Source organism: Martes martes (genome assembly GCF_963455335.1).
Source record: "Martes martes genome assembly, chromosome: 9".
NCBI lineage: Eukaryota > Metazoa > Chordata > Mammalia > Carnivora > Mustelidae > Martes > Martes martes.
The window spans coordinates 99,217,260-99,230,644 of NC_137896.1; the positions used below are offsets into that span (position 1 = coordinate 99,217,260).

Consider the following 13,385-nt stretch of genomic DNA (forward strand, 5'->3'; position numbering starts at 1 on the left):
TAGGAGAAAGGAACTAGCAAGCAACGGGAATAGCAGATATCTGGCTCTCTGGCTTTGGGCTGAAGAGAGAAACCAGAGTTGGGCCATATTACATCCGTCCAGGGAGACCGGGGGTTGGGGGAATGAGGGGTTGGAGCACGGGGGGAGGGGGATAGATGCCCCCACCACACACACACACACACACACACACTCAGGAAGGTAAATAGAGGAAAGGACCCAGTAGGGTAAGGGCACAGTCAGGCACAGGTACTCAGAGAAGATTTCCTCGGTAATCCATCTGCATTCAGGGAGTCGTTAGCAGGTAGGACACTGTACTCAGTCTAGGCCTAGTGCCCGGTGTCCAGTAGGCAGTAAAGGAACAAGCTATAGCTTTTCAGAAGAGAGACACCAGAGATGTTTGCAGAGACGCAGGCTTTTTTTTTTTTTTTTAATTCTTATTTATTTGTTGTCTTTATTTGTAGAATGTAGGCTCCAGTGGGTACGGATATTTTTCTGTCATTCTGTGCAGTATTTCCGGTGCCCAGGCCAATGCCTAGCATGTAGTAGGTGCTCACAGAGAGGCAGGCTTCAAGGGAGATTTGAATATGCAGCAACAACAACTATTTGTTAAGAGCTGGCTCTGTGCCAGGCTGTGGGCTGGGCACTTGGAATTGGGCCCTGAACTGAACAGTCACAGTCGCTACCCATTGAGAGTGCTTACAGTCAGGTGGGAGTCCACAGTCTAGCTCTGGAGTAAAGCCCTAGATTTAATGATGGTGGGAGCCACAAGAGCGAGTGTGTTGTGGGGAGAGAGAGTTGGCCCTGGTCTGGGACCTCTGCTGAGGGTCACAGAAGCTGTGGCCTGAAGGAGGAGGGAGGAGACGGGCCAGAGTGTTCTAGCAAAAGAATGGCAGGTGTGTAACCTCTAGAAAGGGAGCCTGCTTGGGGCACCTGGGTGGCTCAGTGGGTTAAAGCCTCTGCCTTCAGCTCAGGTCATGGTCTCAGGGTCCTGGGATGGAGCCTCACATCAGGCTCTCTGCTCAGCGGGGAGCCTGCTTTCCCCTTTCTCTCTGCCTGCCTCTCTGCCTACTTGTGATCTCTGACTGTCAAATAAATAAAATTTTTTAAAAAATATCTTTTTAGAAAAGGAGCCTGCTTGAGGCTAGAAAGGGATGAAGGAAGCCATGTAACATTGTAAGTGTTTGCAACCACCCTGCCCCCCCTCACCTTCCCTAGGCTTCCCAAATCCTGGGACATCTCCTGAGTTCTCTAAAACCAGGTGCTCCTTCTAGAATCTGGGCAGTGGCTAACAGATCAAGTTTAAAGGTAGCTAGAGAAATTGTGGTGATCTGCATTATCAGGCCCAGGTGGAGGGGAGAGGGCTGGAGTCTGGGGAAGGGGAATGTGCTTCTACCATCTGTGAAGAGAGTCTTGTCACTTGCAGAGCTGAGTAAAGTCGCTGGAGGCTGGGGGGGGGGGGGAGGGTGTAAAATGTTTTTGAAGTATTACATACATAGGGAAGAGTCCTTTTTCCTTTTTTACTGTGTTTTGCTGTACATGAAGAGTGCCCTCCCTTGGTTTTATTCTCTAAGGACTCAGTAGAGATCTAAATTTCTTCCAACTGAAATTTCCTTCAGTCAACAGGGTGCAGAGGGACAATACCCCTCCTGTTGTCACGTCAGAGAGAAGGCAAGTGTGAGTCTGTGGGGAAAGTGGAGAGGCTGGGGCAGGAGGAGCAGATAGGGGCCTGACCTCCTTACAAGGCAACAAGAAGCATTTGGCTCTTTCATTCAAGGAGCCATGGGGAGTCCCTCCCGGGTCTTAGGCAGAGCTGTGACACGGCAAATTCTGCTATGAGCAAAGGCTCTGGAAGAGGGAAGGGCAGGGTGTGTGGGACAGAGGCGTGCCAGGCGCGGGCAGAAGCAGGGTGCTAGCGGCTCGTGCTCTTCGCCCTAGAGACCCAGAAAGCTGGCATTGACCGTCAGCCCCCACCCTAACCCTTGGGAAATCTGAGGGAAACTAGAAAAAAACACAGAGACCTACTATACGCTCCAAGCTTGGTATCACTTTTAGGGAGTGAGAGGGCGGGTCCCTGACCTTCGCTTTAACCCAACCTCCGAGTTCCATTGGCCTCAGGCTTCACCTGCTCAGGTAGAAATATCTTGAGGACTCAGTCTCTCTGACGCCTTGTAGGACCTTGTTTGCCACTTGCAGGGCTCCCCTCCCCCACCCTGTATGTTCGGGCCATCCCATGCCACGGTCTCACCTCTACCTGGTCTCACCTTTCCAGGAGACGCCCACATCTGGCCTCACTGTTTGGACTTCTGCAGTTTCAACTCAAGTGAAAGACAAGCCCACCCTAGCTAGTTTAGGCTGAAAAATAAGTATTAAAAATATTCTGTAGCTCACAATAGCTCTCGGACGGCCAGAGAAACTCCCAGGAATCATGTCCCAAAGGTCACGGCCTAGTTGGCCCAGTGGAGGCACCTCTGCACACAGATATCACTCTTTGCCAGCGCCGCTACCCTGGGCCCTGGTAGTGGCACTAGCTTCTCAATCTCCAGACTCTGGAAATAGGACACAGCTGTCATCCTGTCATCCTGTCATCCTGTCATCCTCTTGGTGCCTGCTTTGGATACAAAGTCTGACATGGGGGCCTATCGCTGGCCAAATGCTTGCACCACAGCTGCAAGGAAGTCTGGGAAGGCCTCAGGGGCCTCCTATGGCTGGATCCAGGATTTGGAAGATGGAGAATGCCCCCAGTGCAGGACGTGCCCCCCAGTCAGAAGGAATGGCACATATCCCCTTCCATTCTCTGGGAGTCCAGTCACCCCCATCTCAGAGCTCCTGCCCTCACCCCTGAGACCTCAGGCCACAGCCTGCTTACCTTCCTACTCCGGGTCCTCAGGAACTATGCCCTCCTCCTCATAGTGCTTCCCACTTGGCCACACCAAGGATCCCACCACCTGCCCTGTCTGCTGGCAACAACCTCGTCAGGCACCACACCACTGTCTCAGGGAGAGCTGGTATTTATTGTGCGGCTGCTGTGTGTTTCTTGGGCTGTCCCCTCATTTGACCCTCAGAAGCTCCCCTGCCAAGAGGACTGCCCACAGACATCTCCATTTACACAAGAGGAAACCGAAACACAGAGATTGGACATCTCCTCGGATGTGCCCTCTCCATCACTTGGAGGGGCCCCTTGAAAGCAAGGTCTGTGTCACATTCTTTCTCTGCTGGGGACCCCTATATTCTGAATGAGCAAAAGTCCATATGGGATTCTAAAAATGTCCTAGAAGTCACATGTTCTCAGACTATTTCCTGTAGAGCAGCATTTCCCAAAACTGATCATAAAATTGACCTAGGATGTTTGTTAAAAATAATACAGAGTCCTGGGGCACCTAGGTGGCTCAGTCGGTTAGGTGTCCCAGTCTTAGTTTCAGCTCAGGTCATGATCTCAAGGGTCGTGGGATCAAGCCCTACGTTGGGCTCCCCACTTAGCTCAGAGTCCAGTTCTCTCCCTCTCCCTCTGTCCCTTCCCACTGCTTACACGTGTGTCCTCTCTCTCTCTCTCAAGGAAATAAATCTTTAAAATAATAATGTAGAATCCCAATTCCCTCCTGGAGCAGCCAGTCCTTAAGATCTCAGGGAAGGCTCTGCCCGCCACTCCCCATGCTTAACGTGCTCGAGCGCGTGCTCTCTCTCTCTCTCTGTCAAAAAAAAAAAAAAAAAATCTCAGGGAAGATCTGGGAACAAGGGCTTTTAACAAGCTCTCCAGCGATGCTTGTGATCATGCAAATGGGGGGACACTGCCCTAGAGAGCTTTGGGTGGATTTAGACTACCCTGGGCCTGCAGATTACAGTCTGTTCCCATTGGAGATCAGCTGCTGAAAACCAGCAAATGTGGAGAATCACTGAGTGCCGGGGAAGGGCCTTAAATCAGGCACTCGGGGGCTACCAGACCATGGAGTCTTGCAACCAAAATGTGAGCGTCCAGTAATTCCACTTCTAGGAATTCATCCTGAGGGAAGAGCTAGGCTTCTGCGCTATCCTGTGCCAGGGGAGAAAGAGGTTGTCCAACAAATCTGTCTGTGTAATTAGTAAGAAGCACAGTCCGCACCCCTCAGAAGGCCGGCCAGGGTGAGACAAAGCCATGAAGCAGGCTTCCTTCCATCCTCCCCGCCTCTCCCTGATCTGTCCTGGCCCATGCCCCCACCCAGATGGCACGATTCCATCCTCTGTTCCCCGGGGGGCCCTTTCACTCACCCAGGTCTTGGAATTTGCCTATGCAAAGCCCAGAACAGGAGGGAGGTGCTGGGGCAAGGGCAGTGCTGACTGGAAACCCACTTGGTTTGGGCTTCTAGAGCAGCAGCCTCCAGCTGACTTTGACCTGCTGACCCTGTCCCATAGGAGGTCCCTTTGGTAAGGGAACTTGCCCCCTGCATTATGGTCCAAATGTGGAACAAAGGTCAAATGGGGAGGAGAGGTCGGGGAGGAGCCTCCTGCCCCTGACCCAGGCCTGGATTGTTTCACTGTTCTTGTTTTCTCAGTGTTTTCCACTGTACCACTTGGGTTCCCTGGTAAGCCACCCCAGTGATTTTTCACAGCTTCCGAAGTGCCCATTGGCCTGCAGGTTCCAGGACTCATCTGGTCTTCCTCTCTGAAGGCTGTGGCCAGCTCCAACCATGGGGTTTCCTCTCCAGGGTCCTAGCCATGTGGCTTCCCAAGACGTAAGCACCTAGCTTTCACTTCTCCTTTCTGCTAACAGCCAAGACATGACCAAAATAACAGACATAGGAAAGTCACGGTGCACTAGAAAGGTATTAGTTCATGATCCTCCTCTGTGTTTCCTCAGTCCCTGGTTTTAACAAAGTCAGACCCCAGGCCCTTCCCCCAACACGTCTCAGATGTTAAAGTAACAACACCTGGAGGTCATGGGCTCCTTCAGGCTTAAGGAAGGCATGTTTCCTCCTGTGTCTAATTCCATGACAGGAAAGGAGGGTAAGGACTCAACCCTAGATGAGATACAGGAGGCTCTCCAGGTTGGTGCACAGACTCTGGGTTGGCAAACCTGGGGTGGAACCCCACCTCCCATGCTTACCAGCTGTCTGACCTTGGGAAAACCACTCAGTTCCTCAAAGCCTCTGAGCTCTGGACTGCATTTGCCCCTCTTCCATGCCTATAGTGAAGTCCTAACACCCCTGGGATTGGATTCGAAGACAGGCTCTTTAGGGAGATCATTAAGGTTAAATGAGGTCATAAAGGTGGAGGTCTGATTCCATGAGACTGGTGTCCCTCTAAGAAGGGATGAGAGATGTCTCTCTCCAGGCCTGCAGAGAGTCTAGGCCATGTGAGGACAGGGAGAGGAGGAGACGGTCTGCAATTGGGAAGAGACCTCTCCCCGGAAATGAATCCTGATGGCACATTGATCGTGAGCTTCTGGCCTCCAGAACAGTGAGAAAAGCCATTTCTGTTGTCGAAGGCACCGCATCTGTGGTATTCTGTGAGGAGTTTGCTCTAATAAGCTCAGTTCCCTCATCTGAAACACAGGGATAAAACTAGCGTTTGCATCATGGGGCTACTGTGAGGGTCCAGCAGGAAATACGCATGCTTCTTTGGGATTTTCTACAACACCTTCAGCACCTGGAACAGTGGCATAGAGAGGATGTTCAATAAATATTTACTCCATGAATAAATACAGCCATCCAGAAAGGAAGCTGTCAAACGAAATACACATGCCTATTTCTGAGCTTTTCACTAACCTCCGTTTCTTGGATCATTGGTGACCTTTCACCAGGAAAGGACAGCAAGCAAAAGTGTTTAAGAAAAGTGCAAGGACAGTGTCCCATTTTCAACTGGATCTGCTAATGGCCTCTGTTCTGTGAGTTGGGAAAGGACCATCTGGCCACCGTCTGGCCGACCATGGGGAGAGTTGGAGCCTCTGGGGGAGGGGGCACAGATCACAGAGCTTCCAGGAAGCCTCTGAGCTCGGGTCCGGCCTTGTGGGCCTGAGACCCTGGAGCGGAGGGGAGAGCCCTTCCTCCAGTGGGGCAGAGGGGCTGGAGACCATGGACCGCAGCTGTGGGAGGACATGTGGGGAAGCTCTTGGGAGCCTCATGGGGCAACTGGGTTTGAGGTTAGAGACCACAGCAGACCTACCTTCCTGGTGCTTGTTGAGATGCAAATGATGAGAATAATAGGACCTCTGTCCCCAGGCCCTTTGTGGTAGAGCCTAGGCTCGCAGGGATCAGAGCTCCTTCAGCCCAGCCATGGTGAGAGTTGGTTCTGGGGCAGCAGCGACCCAGAATGCTTGCTAGGGAGAGGCATCCCGGCTGCACTGACTTATGCCCTCTCCCTGATTCTTTCCAGGACAAGCTCAGGGGAAGCAAGCTCCAGTGAGTACTCGGGCTCCTCTCTTTCCTCCGTCTCCTCTCTTGTCTCTCCCTCGCTACCCCTTTTCCTGGGCACAGCCCTACTTGCCCAGGGTGACCATCCACCCACCTCCATGCCACTGTGAGCACTAGGGCTCCCGCCCCACCGGCTTCGCTGGGGCACCCGCTCATCCGGCTACGCACCCACCAGGCACCGGCTCTGCCCCCAGACTGTTCTTCCTGCTGCCCCGGTCCCAGGCTATTGGCACACAACCCCAGGGGGTGCCACTCACATCGCCGCGGCTGTGAATGTCCCGGGAGCGGTGCAGGGTCCGGCCCCTCGGGCATAGTTGACCAGAGTCTGATTGCAGGTCGGAGCCACCCGTTCCACCCCCTAGATGTGTAGGTAAGTGACGGTGGCCCCCTTGGTTTCAAAACGCTGACCTCACTGGCCCTGCGGCTGTGTTGGACACTCGTCATGAATAGCTCCTCTGAGTCGAGTGAAGCAGCCTGAAAGGCCCACTGTAAAAATGCAGATGGTTTATATGGGGGAAAGAGGGGAAGTCACTGTGGGGTGGGGGTGCTGGAAGGTGAGGCCAGTCTCCTCAGTCCCCTGTCCAGATTCCCCAGCCTGGAACAAAGATGCCCCCAGCCCATCTCCTCAGCCCACCCCAGGGACAAGGAGATTTGAGGTAAGTGCAGCTGCTGAGCCTGGTGTGGAGGGAGGTGGGCCACAGTGCCTACCACTGGTACTGCCCCTCTTCTGTCCCTTCTAGAAAGCCCAAGAGGAGGAGGAAGAAGATGAAAACGAATATGAGCTGCCCCCCTGTGAGGCTCTGCTGTTCAGTCTTGCCCCAGCCCACCTTCCTGACACCGAGGAGGACCCTGTGTACTTGGGTAAGGGCTGGGCATTTGAGGCAGGGAGTTGGGTGGTCAGGCAGGACAGAGGTCCCCATGAGGAAGGAGGGCGCAGGCCTTGCCTCTTCTCCCTTTGTCTGTGCTGGGGCGGCAAGGGGAGGCCTCAGCCGGCAGCTGCAGAAGCTTCTGGGCTGGGCAGAGAGAGGGAAGGATGAAGGAAAGGCGGAGGGAGGAGGGAGAAAGGCAGGAGGAAGAGTGGGAAGGGGAGAGGAGGCTGGAGGGGCACCGTAACCAAGGCAACAGTGGGAAAGCAGGAGGCCCGACAAGGTCCCTGGGGCCTCCTCTGAGATCCCTCACTTCTCAGAGCAAGGGTAGGGGTGCCAGGAGAGCCTGGGCTGCTGCTGGCCTCCCACCCCCAGAGCTCCTCCACTAGGCCAGGTGGGGGCAGGAAAGCTGGCCGCCTCCAGTTGCCATGGAGACGGGGCTGTGGGGAAGCCAGTGAGGGGGAGAAGGGGAGGAAACAGAGGCTAAGTGGGGGGTGGGAGGAAAATTGGAAACCTATGTGGGAGGAACCCACCGACCCACGATGCCTGGGGCCTTTTCCAGATCACCCTGACCCCGTGGGCCCATCCAAGTCACCACCACCGCAGCCCCAGGCCACAACGGTGAACAGTACCCTCCCCAAGCCCCTCCTTCCCCACCCACCCCACCCGGCTACCCTTTCCCAGGGAGTAAATCTAAGAGGCATCTCATTTGCAAGATTCCCCCATATTTGCATTCAAGAGGCCCCTGAGGGTGCCTGGATGGCTCAGCCGTTAAGAGTCTTGCCTTCAGCTCAGGTCATGATCCCAGGGTCCTGGGATCAAGGCCCAAATTGGGCTCCCTGCTCGGTGGGGAGCCTGCTTCTCCCTCTCCCACTCCCCCTGCTTGTGTTCCCTCTCTCTCTGTCAAATACATGAATAATAATCTTAAAAAAAAAAAAGAGGTCCCTGAAAAATTAGATGTGCCAGAAGAGGAACCCTGTTAACCCTCGCTGCTCCCACCTGCCCCACCCGGCCCTCCCCAGCGCTGCACCCCTGGCTGTCCTCATCCCCCTGGACTCACCCTTCCTCTGGAGCTGGAGCCCAGAAGGCAGGGCTGGCTCGGCTTCCCCTCCCCAGTCCCTAGAGCCTGCAGACCCCTCCCTGCCTAGACAGTGAAGAAATCCTTCATTTTGCTGCCATCACTGCCCGCTGGGCTGAGAGAAGCTTATGGTCTCACAAGTTACCGCTTTCATCATAGATTTTACTGGAATAAAAAGGAAAACAGGGAGAGATTCACAACAAAGCAAGAGCCACAGGACCAAGGCAGAGAGTCACCTCTGCACATGGTTCTTGTGCTGCTGTGGTTTCAAGGCCCATTCCCACCCCGCCATCCGTGCCCTCCCCCTGACTCAGTTCCCCTCCCCCTCCCCCCTAACCCTAGTTCCCCTCCCCGCCCCTTTGTGCCCACAGCTGGAGGCGGTACTGAGCCTGAAGGAGGCTAGGAAGCAGGGACAGCCCTTCCCCCTCTGGAAGCAAGGTAATGAGGATGTCCTGTCTTTTTCAGAGGCCCACTGGTTGCCCACCACTGAAGGTAGACCCAAGCTCCCCTGACTTGGTTTCAGGCTTTGCCTGTTCACTGCACTCCGCCGCGCCCCCCCCCCCCCCCCCCCCCGCCACCAACCACCGGGGGTCCTCGTTTTTTTTTAACCTGCTGATTGCCCATCCCTGCTAAGGCAGGCAGTTCAGGGGGAGACTGAGGGCTGGAGCCCAGAAATGTTTTGCCTGAGATCACAAAGCAGCAGAGTCCCTGACTCCCAGGTCCGGTCGTGCATCTGCTGTGGTGTCCGGGCCAGGCAAGGGACACTCTGGGCTGAGGAGTTCTGAAGGGCAGCCTCACCTGTCCAGAGGACCTGCACTGTTGAAACACATCTGAGTGTCATCCCCCATCAAAGGGGCCCTTTGGCTGCCAGTCTCTGATTCTATCCTTGTCATTATTGCTATCACTGTCCAGAGACTGCCCATGCTAAGTGCCTGAACATAGAACCTCTGGGATGTCGGGATACTGAGGGACCTCAGCCCGTGTATTTTTGTCTGAAATGGCTCAAGAGGGGCAGTCTCCTCCTGCCTCAGAGCAAACAGCTAACCTGAGGCACGTTTGTGTTTTCTTTGCTCAGTGGTTGGTAAGCCTTCATGAGCTTGGGAGTGATTTAGATTTTTGGAACACCCCGAAGTCATTTGGAGCAAGCCTCACAAATCATTTGGGAGGTTAAGTTGGGCAGCACCCCCGGGGATTATGAAGTGGGGTGATTGGAGCTCAGGTGGCTATCGCCTGGGGCTTCAAAGCTGGCTCTGGGGGTGCCCTCAGATAAGGTCCGAGGACACTCCACTCTCCCAGCTTAAGTTTCGCTGAATTCCTTTCTCCCTGTGCTTCTGACTGCTGGTTTCTCCTTTTCCTTCCAGAGCTGGTTACACCAGCCAGAGAGGTGAGTGGCCCCCCTGCCCACCCCTCACAGGGTTCTGGCTAGGAAGTTGGCAGAGCTGGGGTAGCAGGCCTCGGGGGGCCAGGAAATATCCCTGAAACCAAAGAAAAAGGCTCAGAGCAGAGTGGCTCCCTGTTTGCCATGGGCCCCTGTCAGGATGTAAGCCAGCTCTCTGTGCCATCCAGCGCTACTGGGGAAGGCCTCCCCCAGAGGCCTCCTAGAGGCCACTCTTCCTGGATGCCCATATTTAGGAGAGCTGGAGCCTACAAGTACCTCTGAAGGGGAAGGTGCTCATGGGTGCTCCTCCCCCAGGCAAAGGAGCGACTGAAATCATTCTAGCTAGCTCTCAGAAAGTGACCACCTTGTGAGGGGGAAGGGAGATACCCAAATTAGCCCCCCCTGCCCCCCGGTGATGGATTCACCCTCTCTCCCACTTGCTGGTCAAACCCTTAGGTGCCAGGCCTTCCAGAGAAACCTGATGAGGACATCTACCTGCAATGTGAGTCCAGTCCAAGTGAACACCTCCCTCTGCCCCAGGTCCCTCCGGCCCTGGGGCCCTCGGCTGCTCAAAACAGGACACATTCTGGCTCCATGTTCTTCCCTTGTCTTCCCTCACCGTTCCACCAACACACATTTGCTTTCAGACACCCACAGGGACACCCATGCTTTGGCCTTTGGTCCAGATTGACCCCCACTGCATAGCGGGGGGGACTTACTCAAGGGCTGCATGGGGCTTCCCAGCTCTTGTGTCAGGACAGCCCTCCCTCTGGTTGGAAGGACTCCCAGAGAGCCCAGGCTGCTGAGAGGCAGCAGACCCTGCAGGCATCTGCTCCCCTCCCTGGTCAGCGTGGGTACCCCTGCCTGGTGCCCAGCTCAGCCCAGCCTGCCCTCCCTATTTCAGTCCCAGCCTTGACTAGGACTCTGAGCTCCCAAGTCCTGATGCCCCCAATCTCTCTTCCAAGGATATCAGTGGTGCCCAGGTGAGTGCCCACTGGGTGTGTGTGTGTGTGTGTATGTGTGTGCGTGCACACACACACAAAATGGCCAACTCTGGCTTCCCCATCTCTGACCCTGTGATCTCTGGGTTCCCTGGGCTCTTTCTCTTAAAGGAAGTAAAATCTGAGCTCTCTTCCCCACCTTGCCCCCACAGGCCCACTGTAGCTCCCCAGGAAGCTTGGAATGTAAGAGGCTATTAGCCAGGGGACGTGTGACCTGGGGTTGGGGGGAGGATCAGGGAGGGAATTTGGGCCCAGGGGGTAGGGTTACAGGATTGAGTCTCTTCTGAGCAGCCTTTCTGTGTCCCAGGGAGCAGCGAATGCCACCTCTAAAGGTGAGTACGGGCATCTTCAGTGTGAACCCCAGGCAGTCCTGCCACCCACCCTAGCCACAGGCCTGCAGCCACAAGTCTGCTCCCCAGCCCTCTGCCCACCTCTCATGCCCCACTTTGCTGTGGGAATCCTTGCAGCTCTGACTTTAGGTGAGAGCAGGCCTAAGGGGATCCCACTGGGCAATTGCTAGGGTCTTCAACAAAGCCGGAAACTCCCAGCCTGTACCTCAAGATCAGCTCTCATTTGAAGGTCACATACGGCCTAGCTGATAGGTCCTACCAGAGCCCAAGACCTGGAGAGGAGGGGTGAAGCACTGAGTGTCCAGTTTTGGGCTTCAGGCCTATGTGCCCAGCCCTCTAACCTCCCCCACCTCTGCAGCCAGACCCAAAGCCTTCTTTGTCTAATCCCCTCCCAGCCTCAACTCTGTAATCTGCTTCTTTCAGCAGGAAGGAGATCCTCTCTTTCCTCTAGAGCACCTACCTGGAGCACCTCAGCTGCTGAGGTGAAGAGGGGCTGGGAGAGGGCTGGAGCGAGACGGACAGGGACCCTCCTTGGGCTGGCGGCTGCTATTGCAAGGAACACATTGAATGTGGGCATGTAGCACTGTCCTGGGCGGCAGGCACGGACACATCTTTGTTCTACTGGCACAGACTCAGTCTGGGGAAGGCAGATGTGAACACAAAGAACCATAGCCCAGGTTTCTCTGTGCCCCAGCCCCCGGCACGTCTCTGAGTGGCTGTATGTGTATGTACAGGACGGCAGCCTGCTGGGTCAGCCCTGGTACTCAGGAAACTGTGACCGCCATGCTGTTGACAATGCCCTGCTCCGATTCCAAAAGGTGGGCAACTGCAGCCTTCCTGGGCCTTTGCAGAAACCCTTCTGCTCATGGGCTGTGGCTGGCTGAGCAACTGGGGATGGGAGGGTGGGTGGGAGGTGGTTTGCTGACCATCTGTGGGCCAAGGCTGCAGGTAGGCTAGGTGAGAGATGGGGTTGACAGATGGGGTCTCCTCCACAGGATGGCGCCTACACTGTGCGCCCCAGCTCAGAGCCTCACAGCTCCCAGCCCCTCACCCTGGCAGTGCTTCTGCGTGGCCGGGTCTTCAATATCCCCATCCGGCAGCTGGACGGTGGGAGGCATTATGCCCTGGGCCGGCAGGGCAGGAACAACGAGGAGGTAGGTGCTGGAGGAGGATGGAGACTAGCAGGCAAAAGGGCACAGCAGAGCCAGGTACATTTGCCCAGGGGAAAACACACATTTTGCCGTGATTTGGACATGACAGAGGCCAGGGACTTGAATTCCTTCTCAGAGGTCTGCCTTCCTCTGAGGGATACACCCCCTCCTGCAGGGCTCAGTCTGTCCAGGGCCCCAGGTGGGGGTGGGGGGGTTTTGTGCCTGCCACGACCCCAGCCAGGAGGAGAGTGGGACCCAGGTAGTCTAGACTCCGTCCATGCCAAGGATTGGACTTTGTGTCCGGCACTTGCTGAGGTTTCCATGCTAGAAGGCCTGGGCAGAGGAAGGGCCCCAGAGCTATTTCTACCTGGCCTGGCTAACAGCACACCCGTGGATGCTGTGGCGAGAAAGTTCCACGAGGCCTGGAATGGGGCACAAAAGGGCATTGGAACTTCATGGGGCAAACTCAAAGGAAAGGATTTAGAAAAACGTCAAAAGGCCCCTTCCCCAGCATGAGGCTTGGGGGACTCACTGATGCCCTGTGTCCTGTCTAGCTGTTCCCGTCCGTGGCTGCCATGGTCCAGCACTACACACAGCATCCCCTGCCCCTTGTGGACAGATACAGCCACCGCTGTCAGCTCACCTGCCTGCTCTTCCCGACCAAGCCCTGACTACATTGCGGATTGTACACACCCACCTCCCGCCCCACAGTTTGCTCTTTGCCCTGGCCACCTTGGGCTGTGTCCCTCTTGCCTCTCCCCAGTCTCCGCCCCTCCAGGCCCTCCCCTTCTCTTGCTGCAGTCCCTGCAGACCTGGCCGAAAGGCTGTCAGAAAGGTTGCCCAGAAGCAGAAAGAACCCCTGAGACTCCACGCCAGCTTCACCTGGAGCCTGGAGGTGCCCCTCCCTGCTGTACATCCAAGGCTGGGAAGCAAGGGTCAGGCACAGCCCCCTCTCCCAGGCCCCAGGCATGGCTGGGTCTGCACTGTTCCCAAGGGCCTCCCAGCTGCTCTGGATAAAGGCCCCCTCCAGGAAGCTGAGCCTCGGGAGGCCTGCCTGGGGCACTGCTTGGACACAAAGGGAATCCTTTCACATTCTCTTAGGGGCTTAGCACAGGGCTGGCAGCTTGATTGCACTGTACATAGTCTGCTTTCAATAAATATTTGTTGAATGAATCTGG

General features: G+C 55.5%; 1 protein-coding gene across 1 annotated transcript; it reads left to right on the forward strand.

Moving 5' to 3' along the window:
- Positions 1-2,628: 2,628 nt before the first annotated feature.
- Positions 2,629-12,878, forward strand: SH2D6 (SH2 domain containing 6; the record flags this gene model as incomplete). The annotated part of the gene is made up of 12 exons (XM_080813645.1): positions 2,629-2,760; positions 7,124-7,244; positions 7,812-7,870; positions 8,699-8,765; positions 9,689-9,711; positions 10,162-10,207; positions 10,610-10,688; positions 11,014-11,038; positions 11,452-11,538; positions 11,791-11,874; positions 12,052-12,210; positions 12,762-12,878. The coding sequence occupies 12 exons, from the start codon at positions 2,629-2,631 to the stop codon at positions 12,876-12,878; spliced, it is 999 nt and encodes a 332-aa protein (XP_080669771.1).
- Positions 12,879-13,385: the final 507 nt, after the last annotated feature.